At 45.1% G+C, this 26,582-nt stretch overlaps 1 protein-coding gene across 19 annotated transcripts in view; it reads right to left on the bottom strand.

The window, feature by feature from the left end:
• The window catches only part of LOC110498654 (teneurin-3), a 439,962-nt gene that overhangs the window by 54,536 nt on the left and 358,844 nt on the right, over nucleotides 1-26,582 (bottom strand). For 10 of the 19 annotated variants that reach the window (XM_090210457.1, XM_090210459.1, XM_090210460.1 and 7 more), the window contains 6 exons: nucleotides 20,460-20,486; nucleotides 17,615-17,761; nucleotides 16,158-16,377; nucleotides 9,875-9,994; nucleotides 6,066-6,198; nucleotides 5,719-5,847 (listed from right to left, as the gene is read on the bottom strand). In XM_090210457.1, coding sequence (XP_090066583.1) covers nucleotides 5,719-5,847; nucleotides 6,066-6,198; nucleotides 9,875-9,994; nucleotides 16,158-16,377; nucleotides 17,615-17,761; nucleotides 20,460-20,486 — 776 coding nt within the window. The remainder of the gene's footprint in view (nucleotides 1-5,718; nucleotides 5,848-6,065; nucleotides 6,199-9,874; nucleotides 9,995-16,157; nucleotides 16,378-17,614; nucleotides 17,762-20,459; nucleotides 20,487-26,582) is intronic. The other 9 variants (XM_090210462.1, XM_036954329.2, XM_036954330.2 and 6 more) reach the window with 1 other exon arrangement.

Below are 26,582 nucleotides of genomic sequence, written 5' to 3'. Positions count from 1 at the left end.
AAGTGTAATGAAAACATATGGCTCTGGGGGTAATGGACTGGCGCTGTATCTTAAAGGGATACTATGTGATTGGGACCTCATTGCCAACATCCCAAAGTATCCCTTTAAAACCACCACTCCTTTAATAACACACATTGGATAATGCCATAGGTTGGGCTTGGGTCAATAGTTAGTACTGCCAAACCACCTTATTGGCTGAAACACCTCAACAGAACCTTTACTATAGAACCTTTGTTACATACTTTTGTGGTGTCATGACTGTGCAGTTTTATGTCGTACAGGAACGGTGTGGAGACTGGAGAGGCGAGTGTGTGTGTGTGTCCGTCAACTCTGAGTAATCCAGCAGATATGAGAGCACAAAATATCCACTAAACCACCTAAACCAATACACTACCTCTATCCAAACTAATAGGCTGAAAACACAGCAACAGACTACACTGTTATACTTGTTGGTATCCAGATTAACTGTTGCAGACAGCTAAGGCTGCAGCTCAGTGTGTGTGTGTGTGTGTGTGTGTGTGTGTGTGTGTGTGTGTGTGTGTATGCATATGTGTTCAGCTAATAACCGCAGGCTACAGTCAATCCCATCACCCTGCTATCACCTCAGACTGGATTTGGTGTGCACCAACATCACATAGTGTAAACATCTCTAAAAGGAATATCAAGACTCAAATCACCACGCAGGAAGATTTTAGAGTCATGCCAAATGTCTCACCCACGTGTCCATATTTGGTTGGGGAGGAAAAAAAAGTTTTTCTACAGTATTTCTCCGGGGATAAACCGTAGCTTAACTTACAACTTTGATTTGAATAGATTTTACTATTTATATTTGTCCGTTTTTTTCTTCTGCTTGACACATGGGAAGGCGACCGAGTGCTCCAGTGTCATCCCTCTGGGAGAGTTCCACGTGTGGCGCGTCAGAGTGACCTTGTCTCAACTATTTTCTTCTGGTCCTGTTAGTAGAACCCGTCAGCGGTAACAACGAGCCCTACGTACTGGGTTCTGGGACCTGAAGAATTTAGAGTGTTGGTTTCATCCAGACACTGAGGACCACTGTCTCATTGTGCTCCAACTGAACACACTTGGCTAACCTTTTTTTGGTCTTCTGCTTCCATTCTTTCTCCTCTGTGGAACAGCGAGCACACAATAGCGTGTTATCCCCAAGCCACATGACAGCCAAGTGTGTGTGTGTGTGTGTGTGTGTGCGTGCATCCCGCGTGTTATCCCAAGCCACATAACAGCCAAGTGTGTGTGTGTGTGTGTGTGTGTGTGTGTGTGTGTGTGTGTGTGTGTGTAATCCAAAGTACTTTCCTCAGCAAGACTATTCTCTTGCAAGGATGACTCTTAGTGGACATGTCTGTTACCAGTTAGCTACTCTCTGTGACTGACTGCTTTGGTACGGCTTCATGTTAGTGCTGGGTTCCTTTTACTGTGTTTTTCCTCACCACACACACACACACACACACCCTGGTGAAGGCCCCTGGGGTATAGCTGTCAGACCCCTGCGTTCGTTTATAAAGAGTTAACCTCCTTCACCATCCGCCTCTCCTTGCACGAGCTCTGAGGCTTTATAGTTCTGCTCATAACAACAGGAACTAATTCAAATCAGGACCGGATCGTTTGGGGACTGGCTGGGTCGGGGCACGATGCCTGTTACTGTGTGCTTGTCTCTGTGTGTGTATGAGAGAGTCTGTGAGTGTTTCTGTGTATTATGTGTGTGCCTGTGTCTGATTGCTTGTGTTTCTCAGTGTGTGTTTGTGTTACTGTGTGTATGTCTGTGTGCGTTTATGTCTGTGTGTGTGTTTATGTCTGTGTGTCTGTTTGTGTCTGTGTGTTTATATCTGTGTGTTTATATCTGTGTGTGTTTATGTCTGTGTGTCTGTGTGTGTTTATGTCTGTGTGTGTTTATGTCTGCGTGTGTTTATGTCTGTCTGTGTCTGTGTGTGTTTATGTCTGTGTGTGTCTGTGTGTGTTTATGTCTGTGTGTGCCTGTGTGTGTTTATGTCTGTGTGTGTCTATGTCTGTGTGAGTCTGTGTGTTTATGTATGTGTGTGTTTATGTCTGTGTGTGTTTATGTCTGTGTGTGTCTATGTCTGTGTGAGTCTGTGTGTTTATGTCTGTGTGTGTCTATGTCTGTGTGAGTCTGTGTGTTTATGTCTGTGTGTGTTTATGTCTGTGTGTGTCTATGTCTGTGTGAGTCTGTGTGTTTATGTATGTGTGTGTTTATGTCTGTGCGTATTGTTTGGCTGATGGTGCAGAACACATCCTTATTAAAGTAGTGCTTTAGACTGAAGGAGTGCCAGAGAAGAGGAGACAGAAGTTGGGCCAAGAGGTATCAAAGTCTATCTGGCCGCACAGGAGAGTTGAGAGAGATAGAGAGAGAGAGAGAGAGATAGAGAGATATAGAGAGAGAGAGAGAGGGAGAGAGAGGACTCATTCGGAGCAGATAAAACATGTGTTTGGCCCCATGTATCAGCTTTACTGAATATGCTCTTCTGCACAGATTGGCCTGTGATACTGCCATAATGGTAAAGCCTGGGTTTTGATCTACGAATGAGTGTGCGAGCGCGTGTGAGACCCTCGTAACAACTCACACCTTGTCTGGCACAGCTAGAAAGACTATACATGGATTTAAATGCTCTCTCTCTTCATCAAGGCTTCTCCTCTTTCAAAGAAACAAAGAGCATCTGTGCAAACAGTTAGAAAATGGCTAGACCTTGTATTCACTGGGCTGTTAAAGGTGTGCTTTTATACTTCAAGTACTGAAGTTCGGCCCAGCTTTTTGTGAGGCCTCCCGTTCCAACTGAGTTGGCTGTTTGAGGTCCCGGTAAAGTTTGGGTGAAGCAGTGTGGGGTGTTATGGGGCATTAAAAAATGGGTTGTTTGGATCCTGGATTCTGATTGGTTGTGGGACAACAACTCCTGCAAAATACCATGACATGTTAATGTCATAATTCCACTGTCCGCAGCCCAGGCAGGAAATTCATAAACGTCATCTCCCTCATTTACAGTACAGTACAGGAGAGTTGAACAGATGAGTTGAACAGGAGAGTTGAACAGGAGAGTTGAACAGGAGAGTTGAACAGATGAGTTGAACAGATGAGTTGAACAGGAGAGTTGAACAGGAGAGTTGAACAGATGAGTTGAACAGATGAGTTGAACAGATGAGTTGAACAGATGAGTTGAACAGGAGAGTTGAACAGGAGAGTTGAACAGATGAGTTGAACAGATGAGTTGAACAGATGAGTTGAACAGATGAGTTGAACAGGAGAGTTGAACAGGAGAGTTGAACAGGAGAGTTGAACAGGAGAGTTGAACAGATGAGTTGAACAGATGAGTTGAACAGATGAGTTGAACAGATGAGTTGAACAGATGAGTTGAACAGGAGAGTTGAACAGGAGAGTTGAACAGGAGAGTTGAACAGGAGAGTTGAACAGGAGAGTTGAACAGATGAGTTGAACAGATGAGTTGAACAGATGAGTTGAACAGATGAGTTGAACAGGAGAGTTGAACAGGAGAGTTGAACAGGAGAGTTGAACAGGAGAGTTGAACAGGAGAGTTGAACAGATGAGTTGAACAGATGAGTTGAACAGATGAGTTGAACAGATGAGTTGAACAGGAGAGTTGAACAGATGAGTTGAACAGATGAGTTGAACAGATGAGTTGAACAGATGAGTTGAACAGGAGAGTTGAACAGGAGAGTTGAACAGGAGAGTTGAACAGGAGAGTTGAACAGGAGAGTTGAACAGATGAGTTGAACAGATGAGTTGAACAGGAGAGTTGAACAGGAGAGTTGAACAGATGAGTTGAACAGGAGAGTTGAACAGGAGAGTTGAACAGGAGAGTTGAACAGGAGAGTTGAACAGGAGAGTTGAACAGATGAGTTGAACAGATGAGTTGAACAGATGAGTTGAACAGGAGAGTTGAACAGGAGAGTTGAACAGGAGAGTTGAACAGGAGAGTTGAACAGATGAGTTGAACAGATGAGTTGAACAGATGAGTTGAACAGATGAGTTGAACAGGAGAGTTGAACAGGAGAGTTGAACAGGAGAGTTGAACAGATGAGTTGAACAGATGAGTTGAACAGGAGAGTTGAACAGGAGAGTTGAACAGATGAGTTGAACAGGAGAGTTGAACAGGAGAGTTGAACAGGAGAGTTGAACAGGAGAGTTGAACAGGAGAGTTGAACAGATGAGTTGAACAGATGAGTTGAACAGGAGAGTTGAACAGGAGAGTTGAACAGGAGAGTTGAACAGGAGAGTTGAACAGGAGAGTTGAACAGATGAGTTGAACAGATGAGTTGAACAGGAGAGTTGAACAGGAGAGTTGAACAGATGAGTTGAACAGATGAGTTGAACAGATGAGTTGAACAGGAGAGTTGAACAGGAGAGTTGAACAGGAGAGTTGAACAGGAGAGTTGAACAGGAGAGTTGAACAGATGAGTTGAACAGATGAGTTGAACAGATGAGTTGAACAGATGAGTTGAACAGATGAGTTGAACAGATGAGTTGAACAGATGAGTTGAACAGGAGAGTTGAACAGGTGAGTTGAACAGGAGAGTTGAACAGATGAGTTGAACAGATGAGTTGAACAGATGAGTTGAACAGGAGAGTTGAACAGATGAGTTGAACAGATGAGTTGAACAGGAGAGTTGAACAGATGAGTTGAACAGGTGAGTTGAACAGGAGAGTTGAACAGATGAGTTGAACAGATGAGTTGAACAGATGAGTTGAACAGGAGAGTGGAACAGGAGAGTTTAACAGGAGAGTTGAACAGATGAGTTGAACAGGAGAGTTGAACAGATGAGTTGAACAGGAGAGTTGAACAGATGAGTTGAACAGGAGAGTTGAACAGATGAGTTGAACAGGAGAGTTGAACAGGAGAGTTGCACAGGAGAGTTGTACAGGAGAGTTGTACAGGAGAGTTTAACAGATGAGTTGAACAGGAGAGTTGAACAGATGAGTTGAACAGATGAGGGTACTGAGTGGGTCTGTGGAGAGGGGTAGTGAGCTGGAAGTTGAGTGAACTGGACGAACCCTAGCTGACCGTGTTGTGAGGTGTGTGTACAGTGGGTGTTTGATGTACTGTAGGTATCCTTTCTCCTCTGTCACCTCACTTGAGTCTTAGGTATAACGGGTTTGTGGAAAAGTGTGTGTATTCAGTACAACTCGTCTGGGTTTCGGATTGTGAGTGTGTGTGTGTGTGCATGTACGTATATGATGATGATAATGTGTGTATGATGATGATAATGTATATATGCTGATGATATTTATATGTGGTGATAATGTGTATATATGATAACGTGTATATATGATGATAATCTATATATGATGGTGATAATGTGTGTATGATGATGATGATGATAATGTATATATGATGATGATAAAGTGTGCATGATGATGATAATAGGTGTATGATGATGACAATGTGTGTATGATGATGATGTGTGTATGATGATGATAATGTATATGTGATGATGATAAAGTGTGCATGATGATGATAATGTGTGTATGATGATGATAATGTGCTTATGATTACAATGTGTGTATGATGACGATACTGTGTGTACGATGATGATAATGTGTGTATGATTATAATGTGTGTAGGATGATGATAATGTGTGTATGATTATAATGCGTGTATGATGATGATAATGGGTGTATGATGATAATGTGTGTATGATGATGATAATGTGTGTATGATGATGTGTATGTCTCACCTGTGTCTCAGGTATGATGGGCCCATCCTCTGGTGAGGACCTGAAGCAGGTAGAGAGGGGAGAGGCCACGATGACAGGACTGGGCCTGATGAAACCACTCAGGTCACAGCTGGGGATGTCATTCTCCTCCTGCAATACGATTCAATATGATTGAAGATGAGTCAATACAATTCAATACGAGTCAATACAATTCAATATGAGTAACACGATTCAATACAATTGAATATGATTAAATACAATTCAATACAGTTCAATATGATTCAATATGATTCAATGAAATACACTGGAATTCAATAAGACTCAATACAATTACATTTAATGAAATATCTTTATCAACTCTATTTCACCTTCTTCATGACCAGGGTGTCCATGACATAGAAGACGTTCCAGGGGATCCACACGGTGCGGTACTGTATCAGGAACGGAGCCCGCTCGAAACTCAGGGTCAGACTGGCCCCACCGTTGGTCAACAGGTCAAACCTGGAGAGATGGAGAGAGATGAGGAGAGATGAGGAGAGAGGTGGAGAGAGGTGGAGAGAGATGGAGAGAGATGAGGAGAGAGGTTGAGAGATGGAGAGAGATGGAGAGAGATGAGGAGAGATGGGGTTAGAGGTGGAGAGAGATGAGAGAGATGGAGAGAGGTGGAGAGAGGTGGAGAGAGATGGAGAGAGATGAGGAGAGATGGGGTTAGAGGTGGAGAGAGATGGAGAGAGGTGGAGAGAGGTGGAGAGAGATGGAGAGAGATGGAGAGAGGTGGAGAGAGGTGGAGAGAGATGGAGAGAGATGAGGAGAGATGAGGAGAGATGGGGTTAGAGGTGGTGAGAGAAACACACAGGCATGTACATTCACACAGAGAGACAGGCGGACAGACGGATGGACAGACACACACAGGCACACACACACCCCCCTTCACCCCACACACACAGAGAGTAGAAAGGGCCTTTTGCGTGTTCACACATTTCCTCCGGGATGTTCCTGGGCCCTGGAGACAGAGATCTCTGTATCTTTGGCACTGATGGAGGTAGAGTGAGGATGAAGGGTGATCAGACTGTCCTGTTCTAATTGTCTCTCCTGTCTAGTCTGTCCAACCTGAGGCTCTCTTTCTCTCTCTTTCTCTCTCCCTCTCTCCTTTCCTGCTATATCTCTCCCTCTTCCTCTCTACTACTTATCTCAGAACAAAACATGATTCTGTTCTTTCTCCTGTACTGAAAATAAGATGATGGGGCCAATTATTATTGGATGTGTGTGTGTGTGTGTGTGTGTGGTGAGAGAGAGCTCCATTTGGCTAGCTAACTTCGTCTTTTAACATGTAGCAGGCCTATAGGGAGAACCATCCGAGTGGAAGAGAGAGAAGGTCCCCTAAGTCCGGTCCTATATTCTGTGTCTGGAGGGGGCTGGTGGGGTGAAGTGTGAAGACACACACGCAACACATACAGAAAATGCATAGATAAAAGAACACACTCATGGAAGCACAGACAATCAGCGACACCAGCATTCAATCTGTTACGACCAGATATATTGTTATTTATAAACTGGGTGGTTCCAGCCCAGAATGCTGATTGGCTGACAGCAGTGGTATGTGAGACGGTATACCATGGGAGTTTGAGACCGTATACCTCGGGGTTTGTGGTATTTGGCCAATATAACACGACTAATGGCTGAATCCAGGCACTCCGTGATGCGTCGTCCCTAAGCACAGTCCTTAGGCGTGGATCCCCTTGGGCCTTACTGCTTAAATACACTAAATGGCCAAAAGTATGTGGACACCTACTCCTCTCATTCCAAAATCATGGGCATTAATATGGAGTTGGTCCCCCCTTTGCTGCTATAACAGCCTCCACTCTTCCGGGAGATGGCTTTCCACTAGATGTTGGAACATTGCTGAGGGGACTTGCTTCCATTCAGCCACAAGCGCATTAGTGAGGTCGGGCACTGATGTTGGGCGATTAGGCCTGGCTCACAGTCGCCGTTCCAATTCATCCCAAAGGCATTCGACGGAGTTGAGGTCAAGGACAGTCAAGTTCTTCCTCACCGACCTCGACAAACCATTTCTGTATGGACCTCACTTTGTGCATGGGGACATAGTCCTGCTGAAACAGATAAAGTCCTTCCCCAAACTGTTGCCCCAAAGTTGGAAGCACAGCATCGTCTCGATAAAACGTCATTGTATGCTGCAGCGTTAAGATTTCCCTTCACTGGAACTAAGAGGCCTAGCCTGAACCATGAAAAACAGCCCCAGACCATTATTCCTCCTCCACCAAACTTTACAGTTGGCATTATGCATTAGGGCAGGTAGAATTCTCCTGATATCCGCCAAACCCAGATTCTTCCGTTGGACTGCCAGATGGTGACGCGCAATTCATCACTCCAGAGAACACGTCCCCACTGCTCTAGAGTCCAATGGCGGCGAGCTTTACACTGCTCCAGCTGACGTTCGGTATTGCGCATGGGGATCTTAGGGGCTTGTGTGTGGCTGCTCAGCCATGGAAACCCATTTCATGAAGCTCCCAACCAACAGTTCTTGTGCTGACTTTGCTTCCAGAGGCAGTTTGGATTTTTACACGCTACGTGCCTCAGCACTCGGTGGTCCCATTCTGTGAGCTTGTGTGGCCTACTACTTCGCGGCTGAGCCGTTGTTGCTCCAAGATGCTTCCACTTCACAATAACAGCACTTACAGTTGACCGGGGCAGCTTGAGCAGGGCAGAAATTTGACAATCTGTCTTGTTGGATAGATGTCATCCTATGACGGTGCCACGTTGAAAGTCACTGAGCTCTTCAGTAAGGCCATTCTACTGCCCATGTTTGTCTATGGCAATTATATGGCATTATATGGCATGTATATTCAGTCTATTGTAGCAGTGGCATGGCAGTATATTCAGTTTATTTTAGCAGTGGCATGGCAGTATATTCAGTCTATTGTAGCAGTGGCATGGCAGTATATTCAGTCTATTGTAGCAGTGGCATGGCAGTATATTCAGTCTATTGTAGCAGTGGCATGGCAGTATTTTCAGTCTATTGTAGCAGTGGCATGGCAGTATATTCAGTCTATTGTAGCAGTGGCATGGCAGTATATTCAGTCTATTACAACAACATAAATTATTCAATTTTATTCCGTCTATAGTAACAGGGGCATGACATAGTGGCTGGATACATCGCAACCTGCAGTGTGGAAGATCGTGCAACATCATGTATTCAATTTGCCACAGTGGTCGCCATCACACACCTATTGCAATCTAGTAGCTTAGCCTCGCCCTAGAGATTCAACCTATTACACTCCCAGCAATCACACAGAGCCTCCTCTCAATGAGGCAGGGAGCACCAAATATCACGGCTTGCACTTTTGCCCTTAACACCCCTGCCTCACAATCTAATTGGGCGCGGGTGGTGTAATAAAAGGTCCTGATGGGGCTGGGGCCTGGGAGTGATTGCGCCTCTGTCCCAAATGGCATCCTATTCCCTATCTACTGCTCTCTACTTTTCACCAGATCCCTATGGGAAGCAAGTAGTGCACTATATAGCGAATAGGGTGCTATTTAGGACTCGGACTGCGTTTCCTATTTCCTGGTTGGTGTCGAGGAGGGTTGCAGGAACATTCGCTGTAATAACACCGGGGAACCGGGAGTGGGGGGCAGGGTGTAGTGGAGGTGTGTGTGCATGTCTGTTCTGTGCCCTGCACTAGAATGACGCAGGCTAATTGATTCTGCCCTTGTAAATCCAATGCATTTTAAACAGCCCTCCAGTTCACATTTAAATGGCGCAGGGTTTTCATTTGGGGTGGGGGGTGTTTGTGAGTGTGTGCTTTTTCATTGGGGGGAAGCTGCTGAGATTACATTTGCATGAGAGAGAGCATTTTGGGAGATTTCCGAGACAGAGTCGTAGAGGGACAGGAGAAGAAGCGTGCTGCGGTTTCTCTTTTCTCTCTCTCACATACTCACCGATGCACGGAAAAACATTCACGCAAATATGCACACACAGACACACTCATAACGATTCAATCAACCAGTCCTGAAAACACAACATAAATCAAAGACTGTATGAGGTGTCAGTGGTGAGGAAGACCAGAGTCTGTGGTGTGTGTGTGTGTGTGCGCGTATGCGTGTGCGTGTGTGTGCGGGTGCGGGTGTGCGTGTGCGTTGTGTGTGTACGTGGACCTACATGCCGTCCTTGCGCGTGACGGTGTATCCGTGGTCGGGGTAGTGGACGAAGGTAACATTGACTCCTATGAGGGGGGTTCCGTCTGCCGTCAGGACTTGGCCTCTGATGATGGACACCAGGCTGGGGAGAAACAACACGTAGAGATGATCTGCTTAGAGACGTCGTTATTTTGTACACTGCAGCTATAGGACGCCGCAGAGACAGAGATATCCTGAGATACACATCACGCTAGAGGACCGACAGGAAATAACACACTAGACAACTTTCACTCAGCACATTCATAAACACCACAGTATGACACTGTACAGTGCCACGTCAAATAACCAATTCCCTTTTCACATCACCGCTATGCATGCACAAAATCACACGTGATCCAACCCCCCCCCCCACACACACACATTGTTATTCATGTGGGCTTACATCTCCCTGTTTAGCACACATAACACAGTGTGTTTAAGGGCTGCTGGGATGCCTGGGCCTTTCCCCTCTGAGGCTTATCAGCCTGATCGATACTAGGGGACTGAGTGAATAAATCACACACAGCACACACACACAAATGCACACACACACACACGCACGCACGGACACACACACACACACACTCTTTGCCCACCATCACATACACAGGCCAGCAGCACGGCAAATGTATTCTGCGGCAAAAATTGTTTAAAAAAAGAGGAGAAAAGTCAAGTTGTTTAGCCAGGCCCGGCTAGCGGTGGACCGTTTAGATGAGTTTTTAATCAATGGGTCTGGTCCTGTGGAGATAGCTACTCTGTGTGTGTGTGCAGGGGGAGCGTAGCTAGATTTACTTATAGCTCTCCTTCCCAGGTCATTACAGCTTTCACTGAGTGCTAATCAGTAGCGGAGCATTGAATCACCCTGTAGAGAGGGACAGAGAGACACACACAACTTTTCCTCCTCCAGCACTATCCTTTGCAACAGTCTGAGAGGATGCCAGACAGTACAGTTGATGTACCCCCCTCCCTCTTCTATAGTGTAAACATGCCATAAATTACAAATTACCCAGCGTCCTCGCCTCATTAATACCTGTATGTGTGTGTGTGTGTGTGTGTGTGTGTGTGAGGGGGGGGGGGGGGGGGGGGGGGGGGGGGGGTCCTTAATGTAGCTGTAATTTATGCCTTCCATTTGCTTAGGGAGGTATCTGTCACCGTAAAACAATGTCTATGTTCCAAATGGCACCCTATTCCCTATATAGTGCACTACTTTTGACCAAAAGTGGTTCACTATATAGGGAATAGGGTGGCAGTTGGGATGCAACAATACCCAACTGTCACTGTTCAGGTGTCTGAGAGTTTCTGAGAGCATAGACGCTGCAAGGGACTATCATTCCTCTGGTACTATCATTCCTCTGGTACTATCATTACTCTGGAACTAACATTACTTTGGTACTATCATTCCTCTGGTACTATCATTACTCTGGTACTATCATTACTCTTGAACTAACATTCCTCTGGTACTATCATTACTCTGGTACTAACATTAATCTGGTACTAACATTCCTCTGGTACTTTCATTCCTCTGGTACTAACATTACGCTGGTACTATCATTCCTCTGGTACTATCATTACTCTGGTATTATCATTACTCTGGTACTAACATTACGCTGGTACTAACATTACGCTGGTATTAGCATTACTCTGGTACTATCATTCCTCTGGTACAAACATTCCTCTGGTACAATCATTCCTCTGGTACTATCATTACTCTGGTACTATCATTATGCTGCTACTATCGTTACTCTGGTACTATCATTACTCTGGTACTATCATTACTCTGGTGCTATCATTAGTCTGGTACTATCATTATGCTGATACTATCATTACTCTGGTACTATCATTACTCTGGTACTATCATTACGCTGGTGCTATCATTACTCGGGTACTATCATTACTCGGGTACTATCATTACTCGGGTACTATCATTACTCGGGTATTATCATTACTCGGGTATTATCATTACTCTGGTGCATGACGAAATAACACCTTTAGTTAACCCTTAACCTTTCCCCTTCCACTGGCACACATCTCTCTCTCTCCCTCGAATAATAAGCATGACAAAGGTTGCTGTAGGCAACAGGCAGCGCCTCAGTAACTGACGGGTGATATTTCCTTTTTTACATGGTGTGTCATGGAATGTGGCTTGGAGTTAGAAAGTGCCACTGTCACTGTCACCTCTGTGACCTTTTTCTCTAAATGATATTTGTACATGTTGTACTGGCATTGAGTGTTACGTCTATGTCTGCTGTCAGAATTGAGGATGTTGTCTTTTACCCTGAGTTTTTAAACACTGGGCTGGACACCACAGTCCAGGATGTCCTCCATGTAGTTCTTATCAGACAGATTAGTCTCTAGCCGCCAGCTGGCCTCTCACCAAAGTCATTCAAGGATACCGCTTCAGCTCGCCCCCGGGGCTCCACAGCTGTGACCCGGCACCTGGGATTTGAACCCCCCCTGCTAACCCCAGTCAGAGGACCAATTAACCAGGCCCTTGACCACGAGACCACAACATCACTACACAGAACAGGGCCATAAGGGGAGTCGACAGAGCCAAGACCAACTAGTCCCCGAGCGTTAATCCGCTTGAAATCTGTGTGCAATATAAAAACACTGAGGGAAGGACCTAAAACAAGAGAGAGGTTGGGGGTCGGTCTTCCTGGTTAATATACTGCACCTTTAAGCTCCATCGCCCGTCTCCCTCTTCTAGAGTTTGCTGAAGCGTGGCAAAGAAGTGGTCTTATCTAAATTCAGCTGTGTGTGTGTGTGTGTGAGAGTGTGTGTGTGTGTGTGTATGTGAGCCACCACATAAAGTAGTGAAGCGTTCGTGGCCACATGCCTAATTTGACACGTCACAATCCATAAAGAGGAATAATAACATTCTTCACAGTGTATTCAGACTCCTCATTCCCAGTAACTATATAACCTGTATAAGGGAGCCAATGGATTGCATTTAAACAAACTCTGAAATGAAAATGTTCTGCAATTGTATTGTTAGACGATTATGGCAGACAAAGGAAAATAAAGCTTTAGTGTAGGAAGTTGAGACACACAAAGGGGTCCGACGTGTTTTTATCCAATAACCTTGGCAGAAAGCCTTGGTAGTGCCTGCTTTTAAAGCAGTGAGACTATTTCAATTGGAGGTTTGGAGAAGTCAATAATAATGTAGGTGTAAACAGGTGTTTGCTCTTCCTGTCCTTGTTGTGCTGCAGACAGTCACTTACAGGATGTCTGCTCTGCGCCGCAATGCAAAAAATCACAGACTACAGATGTAGGGTCTTAATTTGATCACCATGTTGCAGGAGAACTACTGCAATGCAGGAAATGTAGAACTAGTAGTGTGTTTGAGGTTTAAAAAGGTTTAAAAAGGATTCTGAAGTTTGCAATTTCCACTTTGAAATTTCAGACTTGATTTTCCTTTACAAAAGATGTATCGACCCCTACAAAAATGTCCATTAATTGTATATTCACATTTCCTGTTGATGCAGGATTGTTTTCCTGCTGTATCAAACTGGCTCAAATGAAGATCCTACATCTGTACTTCCTTATTGAGTATGTCTCTTTTGAATGAATTGCCACCCTGAATAATATCTCTATTCCAGTCTCTCGCTCCAGTGTCATTTCCTGCTAAACGACGAGCTCTCTATCTCTGTTGACGGAGAGTGGCATGTCAATACACACAGACGGAGGAGGAGAAGAAGAGATGGATGAGGAGGAGGAGGAGAGGCAGAGCGGGTCTGCGAGAGCCTTGTTTGTTCACATGTTGATGCTGAGGAGCTGTTGTTTGGTTGGGGATTACTGCGGATCCTGTGTGTGTGTGTGTGTGTGTGTGTGTGTGTGTGTTGGATGGCTGGCTGGCTGGCAGAGGCTAAAGGAAATGTTCAGGCACATGCTCTGTGTTAGCACTACTGGCTAAACAAAGCCCCCGGATAGGTGGGTCTAACACGGGACAGATGTGAACTTGACTCTCTCCCTTTATCTCCATATATTTATATTTCTTTTGCTCTCCATCCCTCTCTCTTTCTCACTTCATCGCTCTCTCTCTCTCTCTCTCCCCATGTCTCTGTCTTTCTCCATTTCTTTTTCCATCTCCCTCTCTCTCCATCTCTCTCTGTCCACCTCTCTCTGTCCACCCCTCTCTCTCTCTCCTTATTTGTTAGTTCCGTCCTCTCATCTCTCCACACTTCTTCCTGCTTTATCAGATGATCAGACTGTTCTGTTCTCCCCAGCGAGCACCGTGTTTAGCATCTCTATTTAGCTCTGTTATCGCGGTGTGCTTTCTAAACATAAGCTAATCTCTACCGGCTGGTTAGTCCTGCTCTTATTGAAATCTATTTGGTTCTAGATCAACTGTGATTGTGAACAATCACAAACGTGCACGGTACTCTGGACTGAATTAAAGCAACGTTCAAGTTTAAACAGTCATAAGACCTTTGAGAATGACCATAACTGAAGCTGGTCATGGTATATGACTCATGTTGTTGTCCAGTATGGAGAAACAAACGTTCATGATTATAGACAACATTGTTATAGACCACACTGTATCCACCTGGCTGGTTGTGGTCTTGTACTCTGGACATGCGTTGGTAGTACCCAAATCGCTAACGACCATCAGGTCGCTAATGGCCTGGTACTCAGATCTCTATTGTCCCTCAAAACAAACGCAATCGAAAAATCACGTCAAACAGTTATCATCAAAACAGTACAGTGATTTTAAAGCTCAGAAGTTCAACAGCAGGTTGAAACTGAGTGGAAAACTGTGGTCGTTGTGGATGTTGTTTCAAAGCCTAACACAATGAAATGGACAGAGATTTCTAAGGTGATGATTCATTCAAAACAACCATATGCATATTAGAGCTAAAGCATATTCAAAGGCCTATGAGCCCAAGCCCTTGTGCTGTTATACAATACATAGCCTACCGCATATTAAACATGGCAGAAAAACATCAAACTAAACTGATTATAATCAGATGTCTTTGCTACATAATTGGTCTAGCCTATACTCCAAAATTAAACAAATTCTAGTAAATCGCCTTTGAGTGTGGACTGTATTATTATGCATATTGGATGGACTGGTTACCTTGTGCTACACTCCAAACGTTCTATCCGTGAGTCTGGGAGAGAACGTATAGGCCTAGGCGATGCTGTTGGTTCATTGATTGTGCAGGGCAGCTTACAGTTAGCCTACAAGTATAGTGAATTTGTATTTGATTTTGAATAGCCTAGTAATAGGGCTTTTTTTTTCTTCCCATAACTAATAGGCTGACATTACATTTAGCTACAGAACCATGCATTTCCATGTCCTCCTCTCTCCCCTTCATACCTTTCTCAGCGCAACAGTTTAATGAAATATGTTTTGTTGTGAAAACATGTTACTATCGATGTTCCCGAACAGATTTCACTTGGTTTCCCAAATGAAGCACTGAGTAGCTGCAGGAACAGGGTTGGAGATACAGAGTTTGGGTGGAATATCAGCTGTTGCTCAGCAAGAGCCTGCATGCTCCTCAAACAGTTGTTGATGCCTGGGGTGAAATAACCGGAGTAGCATGGTTGAAGTAACTAACCATCAGAAAAGCGGCCTCCATTGAATTATTAAAGTACGAACGGATGCATTTCCCCCCCCCCCCCCCTGTCCCTGTTCCTGTCCCTGTCCCTGCCCCTGTCCCTGTCCCTGTCCCTGCCCCTGTTCCTGTTCCTGTTCCTGTTCCTGTCCCTGTTCCTGTCCCTGTTCCTGCCCCTGTCCCTGTTCCTGCCCCTGTCCCTGTTCCTGTTCCTGCCCCTGTCCCTGTCCCTGCCCCTGTCCCTGTCCCTGTCCCTGCCCCTGTTCCTGTCCCTGTTCCTGTTCCTGTCCCTGTTCCTGTCCCTGTTCCTGCCCCTGTCCCTGTCCCTGCCCCTGTCCCTGTCCCTGTCCCTGTCCCTGTCCCTGTTCCTGCCCCTGTCCCTGTTCCTGCCCCTGTCCCTGTTCCTGCCCCTGTCCCTGTTCCTGCCCCTGTCCCTGTTCCTGCCCCTTTCATAATGGGCCATTTTAAATCACAACCAATTTTACACATTAGTAAAGACAAAATTCAATTGAGAATAGTCTGAAAATATGATTACTTGATGAAATCAGTCTTTTGCATGACAATAACCATCTGATGTCATGACCGCCACAGCCCTCCGCGCGCACACACACACACACACACACACACACACACACACACACACACACACACACACACACACACACACACACTAACCTGTTCAAATAAATGGGAAATGAGAATGCTCACCTCTTGTTGAAGGGGTTGTCCCCGGTGATGACGTGGCTGCCCTCTGGTCCAACTAGGAAGCGGATGCGTTGGTAGAAGGAGCGTGCGGCATGCTGGGGCATCAGGCTGGACGGGCTCTGACTGATGATGTCAGAGGGGTCCGGGGAGCCGCGGCAGTACGGCTGGGTCTGACAGGATGTCTGGAGGCAACAGTCTGGGTCCATACAGTCAACCAGGCCGTCTGAGAGAGATAGAGAGTTATGAAGAGGCAAACAAGAGGAGTAAGGAATGGGATCCAGATCAGATTATCTCTGATAACTCTAAAGGAACCATATACAGTGAATTCACTAACAAAATACTTTTAACCAAGTTAAAAACAAATCTACCTCCAGTGGCTCTTTTTGTCAGGTGGTCAAAGGTTTGTTTTGTTATAAGTGGCTGTATTCGGTTGGGCTTTCAGAATGGGATTGGCTGTGTTCCTGTGAGAGTGAATAGCAGGCCCAGTTGTTCAAAGTTATTAGTCGACCTCTAACCCCTGGCTGTGGTGACAAACTGCCTGGTTCCTCCATCCTGACTGGTGCCTTGGATGGGATAACTGTAGGCTAAATATACTGTTGGAGTCTCACCGTTAGGTAGGTTAGTGAGGGAGGGAGAGAAAGAGAGAGAGCGAGAGAGAGGGAGCGAGAGAGAGAGCAAAGAGAGCGAGAGAAAGCGAGAGAGAGAGTGCGAGACAGAGAATGTAAGATAAAGAAAGCGTGTGAAAGAAAGTGTGAGTGAGTGAGAAAGAAGGAAAGTGGAGAGGGATAGAGAGAAAGAGAGAGAAATAAAGGAGAAATAGTTCTCTCTACTACTTCAACAGCCTGCCTGCCGGCTGTTTTCCAAGGCCTTTGTGTGGGAATGAGATTTGCTCTGTCTCCCACAGGTGACGTCCACAGGAAAGGGGGAGAGGAGGAGAGGAGGAGAGGGAAAAGAGCAGTGGAAGAAAGGGGGGGTAGGACGTGGAGCTCATGAAAGGCTGATATTCGTTTTTGTTAGGTTATTAAAAGCTCGGCGTACATCTGGCAACCAGCTACCACCGGGCGGGGGGGAGGGGTGATAAAAACCTGTCCGCCGCGATTGACGCACCCCTATCTCGTCACTCCTCCACCCCTCCCTCATCCCCCTCTTCCAAAACTAATCAGGATGTGACTTGTTCCTTCTTCTATTTCTTTATTTAACAGGCCTCTATAGCGGTGACGCCACCACCTTTCCTGGTGGAGCTTTAAAGAGTGGAGAGATCCACATATAATGTGGTTGTGGGTTCAATCCCAGCAAGGATCACACACAATACGCACAGTTCCAATGTATGAACTCCCTGTACTGGAAGTGACTGCTAATGAAAATGTCTGGCATACAACGTAATGTAACCCAGAGCCAAAGACAAATGTCCATTTTGTGAAAACGTAATGGACAATAAAGTTCTCTTCGACATGTCTCACCTCCTTCGTTATCCTTGCCGTCGGTGCAGAGGGTCTCCATGGCGACGTCGCATCCCGCCCCACGCCACCCGGACTGGCAGACGCAGTGCCAACCGTTCTGGTCCAGGGTACAGCGACCGTTGTTGTTACACAGGCCTGGGCAGCCCTCTGTAGCAGACCAGATCATGGAGAGTTAATACAGACACACACATATAGGAGGGTTATGTGTGGATAGGGAAGGGGGGAGTGTGTGTGGCTGATGGTGGGTGGGTGTGTGTGTGTGTGTGTGTGTGTGTGTGTGTGTGTGTGTGTGCATGCATAGGTGAGAATAAGGGAGGGAGAGTGAGTGAGTGCACTTGTGTATCCCATATCAACATCGTGGTGTGTCTGTATGTAGGCGCTTCTCTGTGATTCAGGATTGTGTGAACACATGCGTGACTGTGTCCTCCTTTTTCGAGGAGATCCACCCCCCCCCCCCCTCTCAGTTTTTCGATGAGAACAAACAAATGAACAATCAACATAAACAGATTCAGATTAACAGGTAGATAACCAACCAAAATGAAAAGGTTTCTGGTGAACTTAACATATAACCCGACAGTGTGACATCAGACAGTGTGACATCAGACGGTGTGACATCAGACGGTTAGACAGGCCTGTGAAATGCACAGATGCTGTAATTTCACATGAACGATAGAAGCCTCGTGAAGAACCATTCGTTAACCTCGTTAACCGTTGAAGAATTTGAAAGAAAACATGAATTTGGCCTTAATTAAGTCAAGTAAGAGAGGATGTCAGAAATACAACTGTTGGACATGGAAATTGAGTAGAGAGCAAAAGGAATCAAAATGCACCATACGTTACAAAAGAAGAAGCCAAAATATAACGTGTCATTAATTTCAGGGAGATTTGATAACGACAATGTCCCAAAATAGCCCAAATCAAACAGAATCAGAAATCAAAGAACCCAAAACGAAAACTCTAAATCGTTTTTCCTCTGCCTTCCTCAGTTTTTGACAGTAGTAGCTATTGGCACATCCATGTGAAGCTACAATACAATAGGGACACAAAGTATAGGGAGGGCTCTGGCTTGAGTCCCTGCCTCCACAGCTATACTTTATGCCTCGGTCACATTCCTTTACACAGAATAATAACAAACAAGAGAATAATACAACTGTAATAATATAGAAGCAAAGCCCAGGAGGAAGTGAAAGCAGCCCAGCGACTAGGCTAGACAGTCAGGAGGTCATACAGGCCGCGGATGCATGGAAACAGGACCAACAAGGATTTTCCAACAAAACGGAAGAACCAGGTGTGAAGGGTGGTCAGTGGTGTGTAGGTTGCGTGTGTGTGTGTGTAGGTGTGTGTGTTTGAGTTTTGGGAATTACAAACAAAATGGCAGACAGTGTGTTTGTGTATGTGTGTACAGTATGCGTGTGTTTGTGTGTGTGTGTGTGTGTGTGTGTGTGTGCGTGTGTGCGTGTTGGAAACAGGTTTTAAGACAGACAAGAATGGAGATAACCAGAAAAAGGACCACAAAAAACAGTGAGAGACTGGTACAAAGACACGTTTACGCCGTGCTTCAAGACAAGAGAGAGAGAGAGAGAGAGAGAGAGAGAGAGAGAGAGAGAGAGAGAGAGAGAGATAGAGAGAGAGAGAGAGGGAAAAACAGGAGAGCGGAGAGTGATTGTCCATGACAATCTCCCTGGGGCTTTTGTATGAATTACCTTTAAATCCTGCGATTAGGGGGGGGCCAAGGAAAAGGAGAAAAATTTGGGAAAGAAAAATGAACAAAAAAAACTCAGTACTTCAGTCTCTGTGAAGGGGGTTGCAGACCGACTGACAAACACATAAAAGGAAAGAGAGAGAGAGAGAGAGAGAGAGAGAGAGAGAGAGAGAGAGAGAGAGAGAGAGAGAGAGAGAGAGGAAGGAAGGAAGAGGAGGGAGGAGGCAGAGGATTCCGTGGACATACTGTTGGAAGACAGTGGGATACAGAGAAGGAAAGACAGAGCGCGAGAGAGAGACTGATAAGGAGAGATCACCCTGTGTGCGGTGGAGATAGTTCTGTTGGAAGGTCGAAGGTCGAGGGTTAAAGAAGTAGTCCATATCTCTTAAAGGTCTCCAATTCTTAGTTCTCTACAAAAGGCATGGATGGTGCTAGTAAAACACCATCAATTTATTAACAAATAAACATATATTCATGTTATTTGGACATTTTAAGGTGCCATTCTTCACTGTCAATTTGGGGAAAGCAAAAAAACAAACAAAATAAATCACTGACACGTATACCAAAAGCATTGAGGCAAAGCATCCGGGATAACATCTCTGCGTTAAGAAAAAAATGCCTAGTCAGCTGCTTGAGCTTAGATGACGTTATTTCAATGTTATTCTATCGGACCGCTGGAACGTTTGTGGCCTCGCCCGGTGCCCAGCGCGGGGGCGTTCGAGAGCAGTGGTTGGTGGGTTATGTGGGCTAAAAAACGCCCCCAGTTCTACCATGCCTGGTAGTTACCGAAGATCCTCCCATGCGCCAAGAGAGGACATGATATTGGATTTACCCCACAGTACCAAGACATGAAGACATGAGAAAACAAATAGTCACAGTGACAACAATAGAAGCCTGAATCAATGAATCAATACATCAATGAATCAATACATCAATGAATCAATACATCAATGAATCAATACATCAATGAATCAATACATCAATGAATCAATACATCAAAAATCAGAATCAGAGATAAAAAAAAAGAGATGAAAAGAAAAAGAGAGAGAAGAGGGTTACTGGGAATCTATGGCCGGTCACATGTACCACACAGCACGATGGGGGGAGGGGGGGGGGGGGCAGAAGAAAGAGAGACCACAGTACCTTTGACTCTAATATCCGGATTGTGAGCTTGAAAGAGAAAAAAGGAGAGAGAGAAAAAGGGAGGAGAGCGAGCGGTTAAGGAGAGGAGAAAAAAAACAGGGCAGACTATTTACCAGAGTGTTAGTAGTGTACCTACGAGCACAGGCACCCTTCTTACACACTCGCACGCACACACACACACCACATGTGTTTGAAAATGTGATGGATATCCCATGTGACACAGAGTGTGTGTGACCATCCTCACATATAAACCTGTAGGACTTCTCTCGGCGTTGTGACGGGGGGGGGGGGGGGGGGGGGGGTTAAATAGATGGAAGATACATACTTTATCAGACACTTAGCTTGTTGTGACGTATCAGCGTATGGGGGTTGTACGTATAAGTGTTGTACATGTACATATGTGTGTGTGTCGATCTGTTGTCTAATGTCGCCAACACCCAGTCCCTAAATTGCTTACACAATCTTAGGATGATGCTTGCTGTAACTTCACACTAACACACACACACATTCCCTCAGATGATGCTTGCTGTAACTTCACACTAACATACACACAAATTCCCTCAGATGATGCTTGCTGTAACTTCACACTAACACACACAAAATCCCTCAGATGATGCTTGCAGTAACTTCACACAAATTCCCTCAGATGATGCTTGCTGTAACTTCACACTAAAACACACACAAATTCCCTTAGATGATGCTTGCTGTAACTTCACACTAACACACACAAAATCCCTCAGATGATGCTCGCAGTAACTTCACACAAATTCCCTCAGATGATGCTTGCTGTAACTTCACACTAAAACACACAAATTCCCTCAGATGATGCTTGCTGTAACTTCACACTAAAACACACACAAATTCCCTCAGATGATGCTTGCTGTAACTTCACACTAAAACACACACAAATTCCCTTAGATGATGCTTGCTGTAACTTCACACTAACACACACACAAATTCCCTCAGATGATGCTTGCTGTAACTTCACACTAACATACACACAAATTCCCTCAGATGATGCTTGCAGTAACTTCACACAAATTCCCTCAGATGATGCTTGCTGTAACTTCACACTAAAACACACACAAATTCCCTTAGATGATGCTTGCTGTAACTTCACACTAACACACACAAAATCCCTCAGATGATGCTTGCAGTAACTTCACACAAATTCCCTCAGATGATGCTTGCTGTAACTTCACACTAAAACACACACAAATTCCCTCAGATGATGCTTGCTGTAACTTCACACTAAAACACACACAAATTCCCTCAGATGATGCTTGCTGTAACTTCACACTAAAACACACACAAATTCCCTTAGATGATGCTTGCTGTAACTTCACACTAACACACACACAAATTCCCTCAGATGATGCTTGCTGTAACTTCACACTAACATACACACAAATTCCCTCAGATGATGCTTGCAGTAACTTCACACTAACATACACACAAATTCCCTCAGATGATGCTTGCAGTAACTTCACACTAACATACACACAAATTCCCTCAGATGATGCTTGCTGTAACTTCACACTAAAACACACACAAATTCCCTTAGATGATGCTTGCTGTAATTTCACACTAACACACACACAAATTCCCTCAGATGATGCTTGCTGTAACTTCACACTAGCTCACACACACACACACTGGCTCAGGTGGCAGCTTGATTGGCCATCATCCTCTCCCTTTCCCAGAGTTGAACAGGATCCCTTAATAGAACTAATGGAACGTCAGGGTTAAGAAAACAGCAGCAATCATCCCTGAACCCTGAGCAAAGGGGCAGCAATTTACCAGCTAATTGCACTAAAGATTTCTCATTTACTTCCATCATATTCCACTCACATCGGGACAGGGAGAACTGTGTGTGTGTGTGTGTGTGTATGTGTGTGCATGTACAGTATGTATCTGTGTGTGTATGTACAGTATGTATCTGTGTGTGTGTCCATCTGTGTGTATGTACAGTGTGTGTGTGTGTGTGTACATCTGTGTGTGTATGTACAGTGTGTGTGTGTGTGTGCAAGTGTGTGTGTGTGCCTGTGGGTCAAGCTGCAGAATTAATCAGCCTCTTATAGACATCAATGCTTCATTATTTGTCGGGACAATTCTCGGCGGCTGCTGATTAAAGTGACATTAATCTGGAAACAATTATATATCACAACGTCCAGACCCACTCAATCCCCACCCTGAGGTACAGATGGAGAGATGGAGGGAGGAGAGGAGAGGGGGATAGAGAGGGTAGAGAGATGAGGGGGAACGGAGAGAGAGAGCGCACAGGGGTTAGAAGAAGGAGAGAGAGTGAGCAGAGGGAAAGAAGGAGAGAGAGAGAGAGAGAGTGAGCAGAGGGGTAGAAGGAGAGAGAGGGGCAGAAAGAGAGAGAGAGGGAGAGGGAGAGAGAGAGCAGAAAGAGAGAGAGGGGTTAGAAAGAGAGAGAGAGAGAGAGAGAGAGAGAGAGAGAGAGAGAGAGAGGGAGAGAGAGCGCACAGGGGTTAGAAGAAGGAGAGAGAGTGAGCAGAGGGAAAGAAGGAGAGAGAGAGAGAGAGAGCAGAGGGGTAGGAGGAGAGAGAGGGGCAGAAAGAGAGAGAGAGGGAGAGGGAGAGAGAGAGCAGAAAGAGAGAGAGGGGAAGAAAGAGAGAGAGAGAGGGAGAGAGAGAGAGAGAGAGGGAGAGAGAGAGAGAGAGAGAGAGAGAGAGAGAGAGGGAGAGGGAGAGAGAGAGAGAGAGAGGGAGCAGGGGTAGAGGTTTCTGGCATGTATCCATTGATTTAACATGATCTTAATTAATGTTTACTGCGCTGGGGGCCTTTAACAACCCCCTCAGCTCCAGGTGAGCCTACCGTAAAAACAGGGGGTCTCCTCTTAGACTTGAATCATGCTATAGCTCAAAGTGCTCCAGAACCCATTGAGGACAATGAAAAACCACTACACCCACCCATCCCCCAATCAATCCCCAACATGGTTATTACTGAACTATGAGGCTATGAGCCTCACTCATTCCCTGGTCCATGCACACACACGTACACAAACACACACACACATGTACACACACGCGCACACACAGTGATGTATGTATAATAACGGTAGTGTGTGACACATGTGGCTACACTGACGGAGCTACCAGCCCGTTAAGAGAGAAGCCAGATCAGTGGTAACACAGAACAGCCATTCAGCAGTACTGAGAGGGGGATTATGAGCTTCCTAGTTCCCAAGCAGAGCCTCGAGTGTAACAGCGTTAATTAACTATTGAACACAGTTACCGAAATTATTTGGCCTTTGTGAATAAAATTGGACTGTTTTAACTACACAATTGAGTTTACAAACTGCTGTGTTTTGCGTGTGTGTGTGTGTGTTTTATGAAACGCTAACCGTGAACAGTTTTTTCCCCCGCGTTTTAAAAGACAAATCAATACACAAAATGCTACAGTAGCTAGTAGCTGAATCTAAAGTTGGTGTTGAGGATGGACACCGAGACCAATCATTTTGCTCTCTCATTTCAGTGGAATATATCAATAGTAGATGGTTTGAATTTGTAGCGAGCGAAAGAGGAGTGGATGTGTGTGTGTGTGTGTGTGTGTGTGTGTGTTGTCTAGCGGGCATCAGCCTTGGATGATAATGAAGAACCATCAGGCACTACACTGACCTGGAGGCAAACAGACATCTGGGGAGAAACAGAACCAGGCACACAGACATCTGGGGAGAAACAGAACCAGACACACAGACATCTGGGGAGAAACAGAACCAGGCACACAGACATCTGGGGAGAAACAGAACCAGACACACAGACATCTGGGGAGAAACAGAACCAGACACACAGACATCTGGGGAGAAACAGAACCAGACACACAGACATCTGGGGAGAAACATAACCAGACACACAGACATCTGGGGAGAAACAGAACCAAACACACAGACATCTGGGGAGAAACAGAACCAGACACACAGACATCTGGGGAGAAACAGAACCAGACACACAGACATCTGGGGAGAAACAGAACCAGACACACAGACATCTGGGGAGAAACAGAACCAGACACACATACATCTGGGGAGAAACAGAACCAGACACACAGACATCTGGGGAGAAACAGAACCAGACACACAGACATCTGGGAAGAAACAGAACCAGACACACAGACATCTGGGGAGAAACAGAACCAGACACACAGACATCTGGGGAGAAACCGAACCAGACAGACTTGCAGCTGGTGGGAGTGTGTTTGTGTGTGAGGGAGAGTGTGTGTGTGCATGAATGTGTGTACAGTATGTGTGTCTGTGTGTGTGGAGGCACGTCTGGTGGTGCTGGGTGAGATATTGCTGGCTCTGCAGTGCTATTCTGGGCGATGGAGAGATGTGAGGGAGGGAGGGATGACTGACCATCAGTCCAGCCCCAGGAGAGGAAGGGCAGAGGGGGAGAACAGGGAGCCTGGGATGGGGTTCTGGAGCTGGAGAGCTGGAGAAACCTTGGGGCAGTAAGTCTGCAGTTTCCTGGTTCTCAACTAATACACTCAGCTGCACTTCTCAGAACACACACGCACCCACATGCACACGCAACAATATTTGAACAATATTCCATACGCTACTTTAAAATCAGTCTCCGTCCCTAATGGCACCCTATTCCCTACACAGGGCACTACGCCTATAGGAGTGATTTGGGACACGTCCTCAGTGTGACTGAAGGACACAACCCTACTGATGAGGTATTCAGAAGCAGTAATAATAATAATAATAATAATAAGCAGAAGAAGCAGAAGAACCTGTGGCTCTCTTAACAAAACCTAACGAGGAGCATTGTGCAAGTCCATAAAAATGTACTTTTCTATCCTCCGCAGAAGAGTATTTTGGAACGATGATAATAAAAGATCATATGAGATCTTGGTTATTGGACAGCGATGACTCAGTCTGTTTACTGTAACTCAAATCGTCAAGGGAAGACATTGTTATCGGTTTGTTGCTGCAAAATTCTTAGAAAACTTACATAAACTGGACATCATTTATTTCCAAGGCAGCACAAATGATATCAGCCAATTTAAGTTGTTTTCTATTAAGGAAGGATACTTCCACATCTCAGAGACATCAATTCATTTGCTGCATTTTGCAAGCGGGAACATTAGAGTAAAATCAAGGACACTATTTTACCGCTACCAATCACACACACAGTGACCATCACTGTGTTTTGTATGGAAAAGCAATAGGCTGAGTAGAAATGAACGTTGGACTACTTCCTTAAAGCCACTCAAAATGGAGATGCATCAAGCCACCTTGTGTCAGACAATGACAGAGAGAGAAAGAGATAGAGTGGAGCCTGAAATGATTGACACCCTCGATAAATATGGGCATTAACGACTGTAGAAAATAAATCTGTCAAATAGTGAGCTATATTGTATGCAAAACAAAAATGGGGAGATTATTTTATACTAATACAATTGCTCAGAGAAAAATATTTTGTTTAATAAGTAATATCTCAAAAGGGTAGGGGTCAAAGATATTGACACCCCTAGCACGCAACGACTACATCAAGCTTGTGACTCTACAAACTTGTTGGATGCATCTGCTGTTTGTTTTGGTTGTGTTTCAGATTATTTTGTGCCCAATAGAAATGAATGGTAAATAATGTATTGTGTCATTTTGGAGCCACTTTTATTGTAAATAAGAATAGAACATGTTTCTAAACACTTCTAAATCAATGTGGAATATATCATGAGACACGCGATCGTGAATAACGACGAGTGAGAAAGTTCCAGAAGTTCAAAAGATCATACCCCCAAGACATGCTAACGCCCCCCGGTATTGGTAACAGTGAGAGGTTAGCATGTCTTGAGGGTATGATCTTTTGATCTTCTGGAACTTTCTCACTCGTCATTTATTCACGACCGCATGTCTCGGAGGGGAGAAGAAGACGACTTAATAACTACTGCGTTCTTCTCCTCTCTCATTCAGCATTTGCTATGGGGGAAGAGGGGGGATGTCTGTAGCAGACAAGTAATGAAGGAGTAGCTAAACGTCACTGCCTCCTAACGCTCAATAAGTCTGAATGCTGTACTGTAGTTCCACTGCATATACAGTGTAGTTCCACTGCATATACACTGTAGTTCCACTGCATATACACTGTAGTTCCACTG

The sequence above is a fragment of the Oncorhynchus mykiss genome, chromosome 19 (assembly GCF_057628025.1).
Source record: "Oncorhynchus mykiss isolate SJ-2025 chromosome 19, ASM5762802v1, whole genome shotgun sequence".
Taxonomy (NCBI): domain Eukaryota; kingdom Metazoa; phylum Chordata; class Actinopteri; order Salmoniformes; family Salmonidae; genus Oncorhynchus; species Oncorhynchus mykiss.
This window is presented reverse-complemented; position numbering and strand designations above follow the sequence as displayed.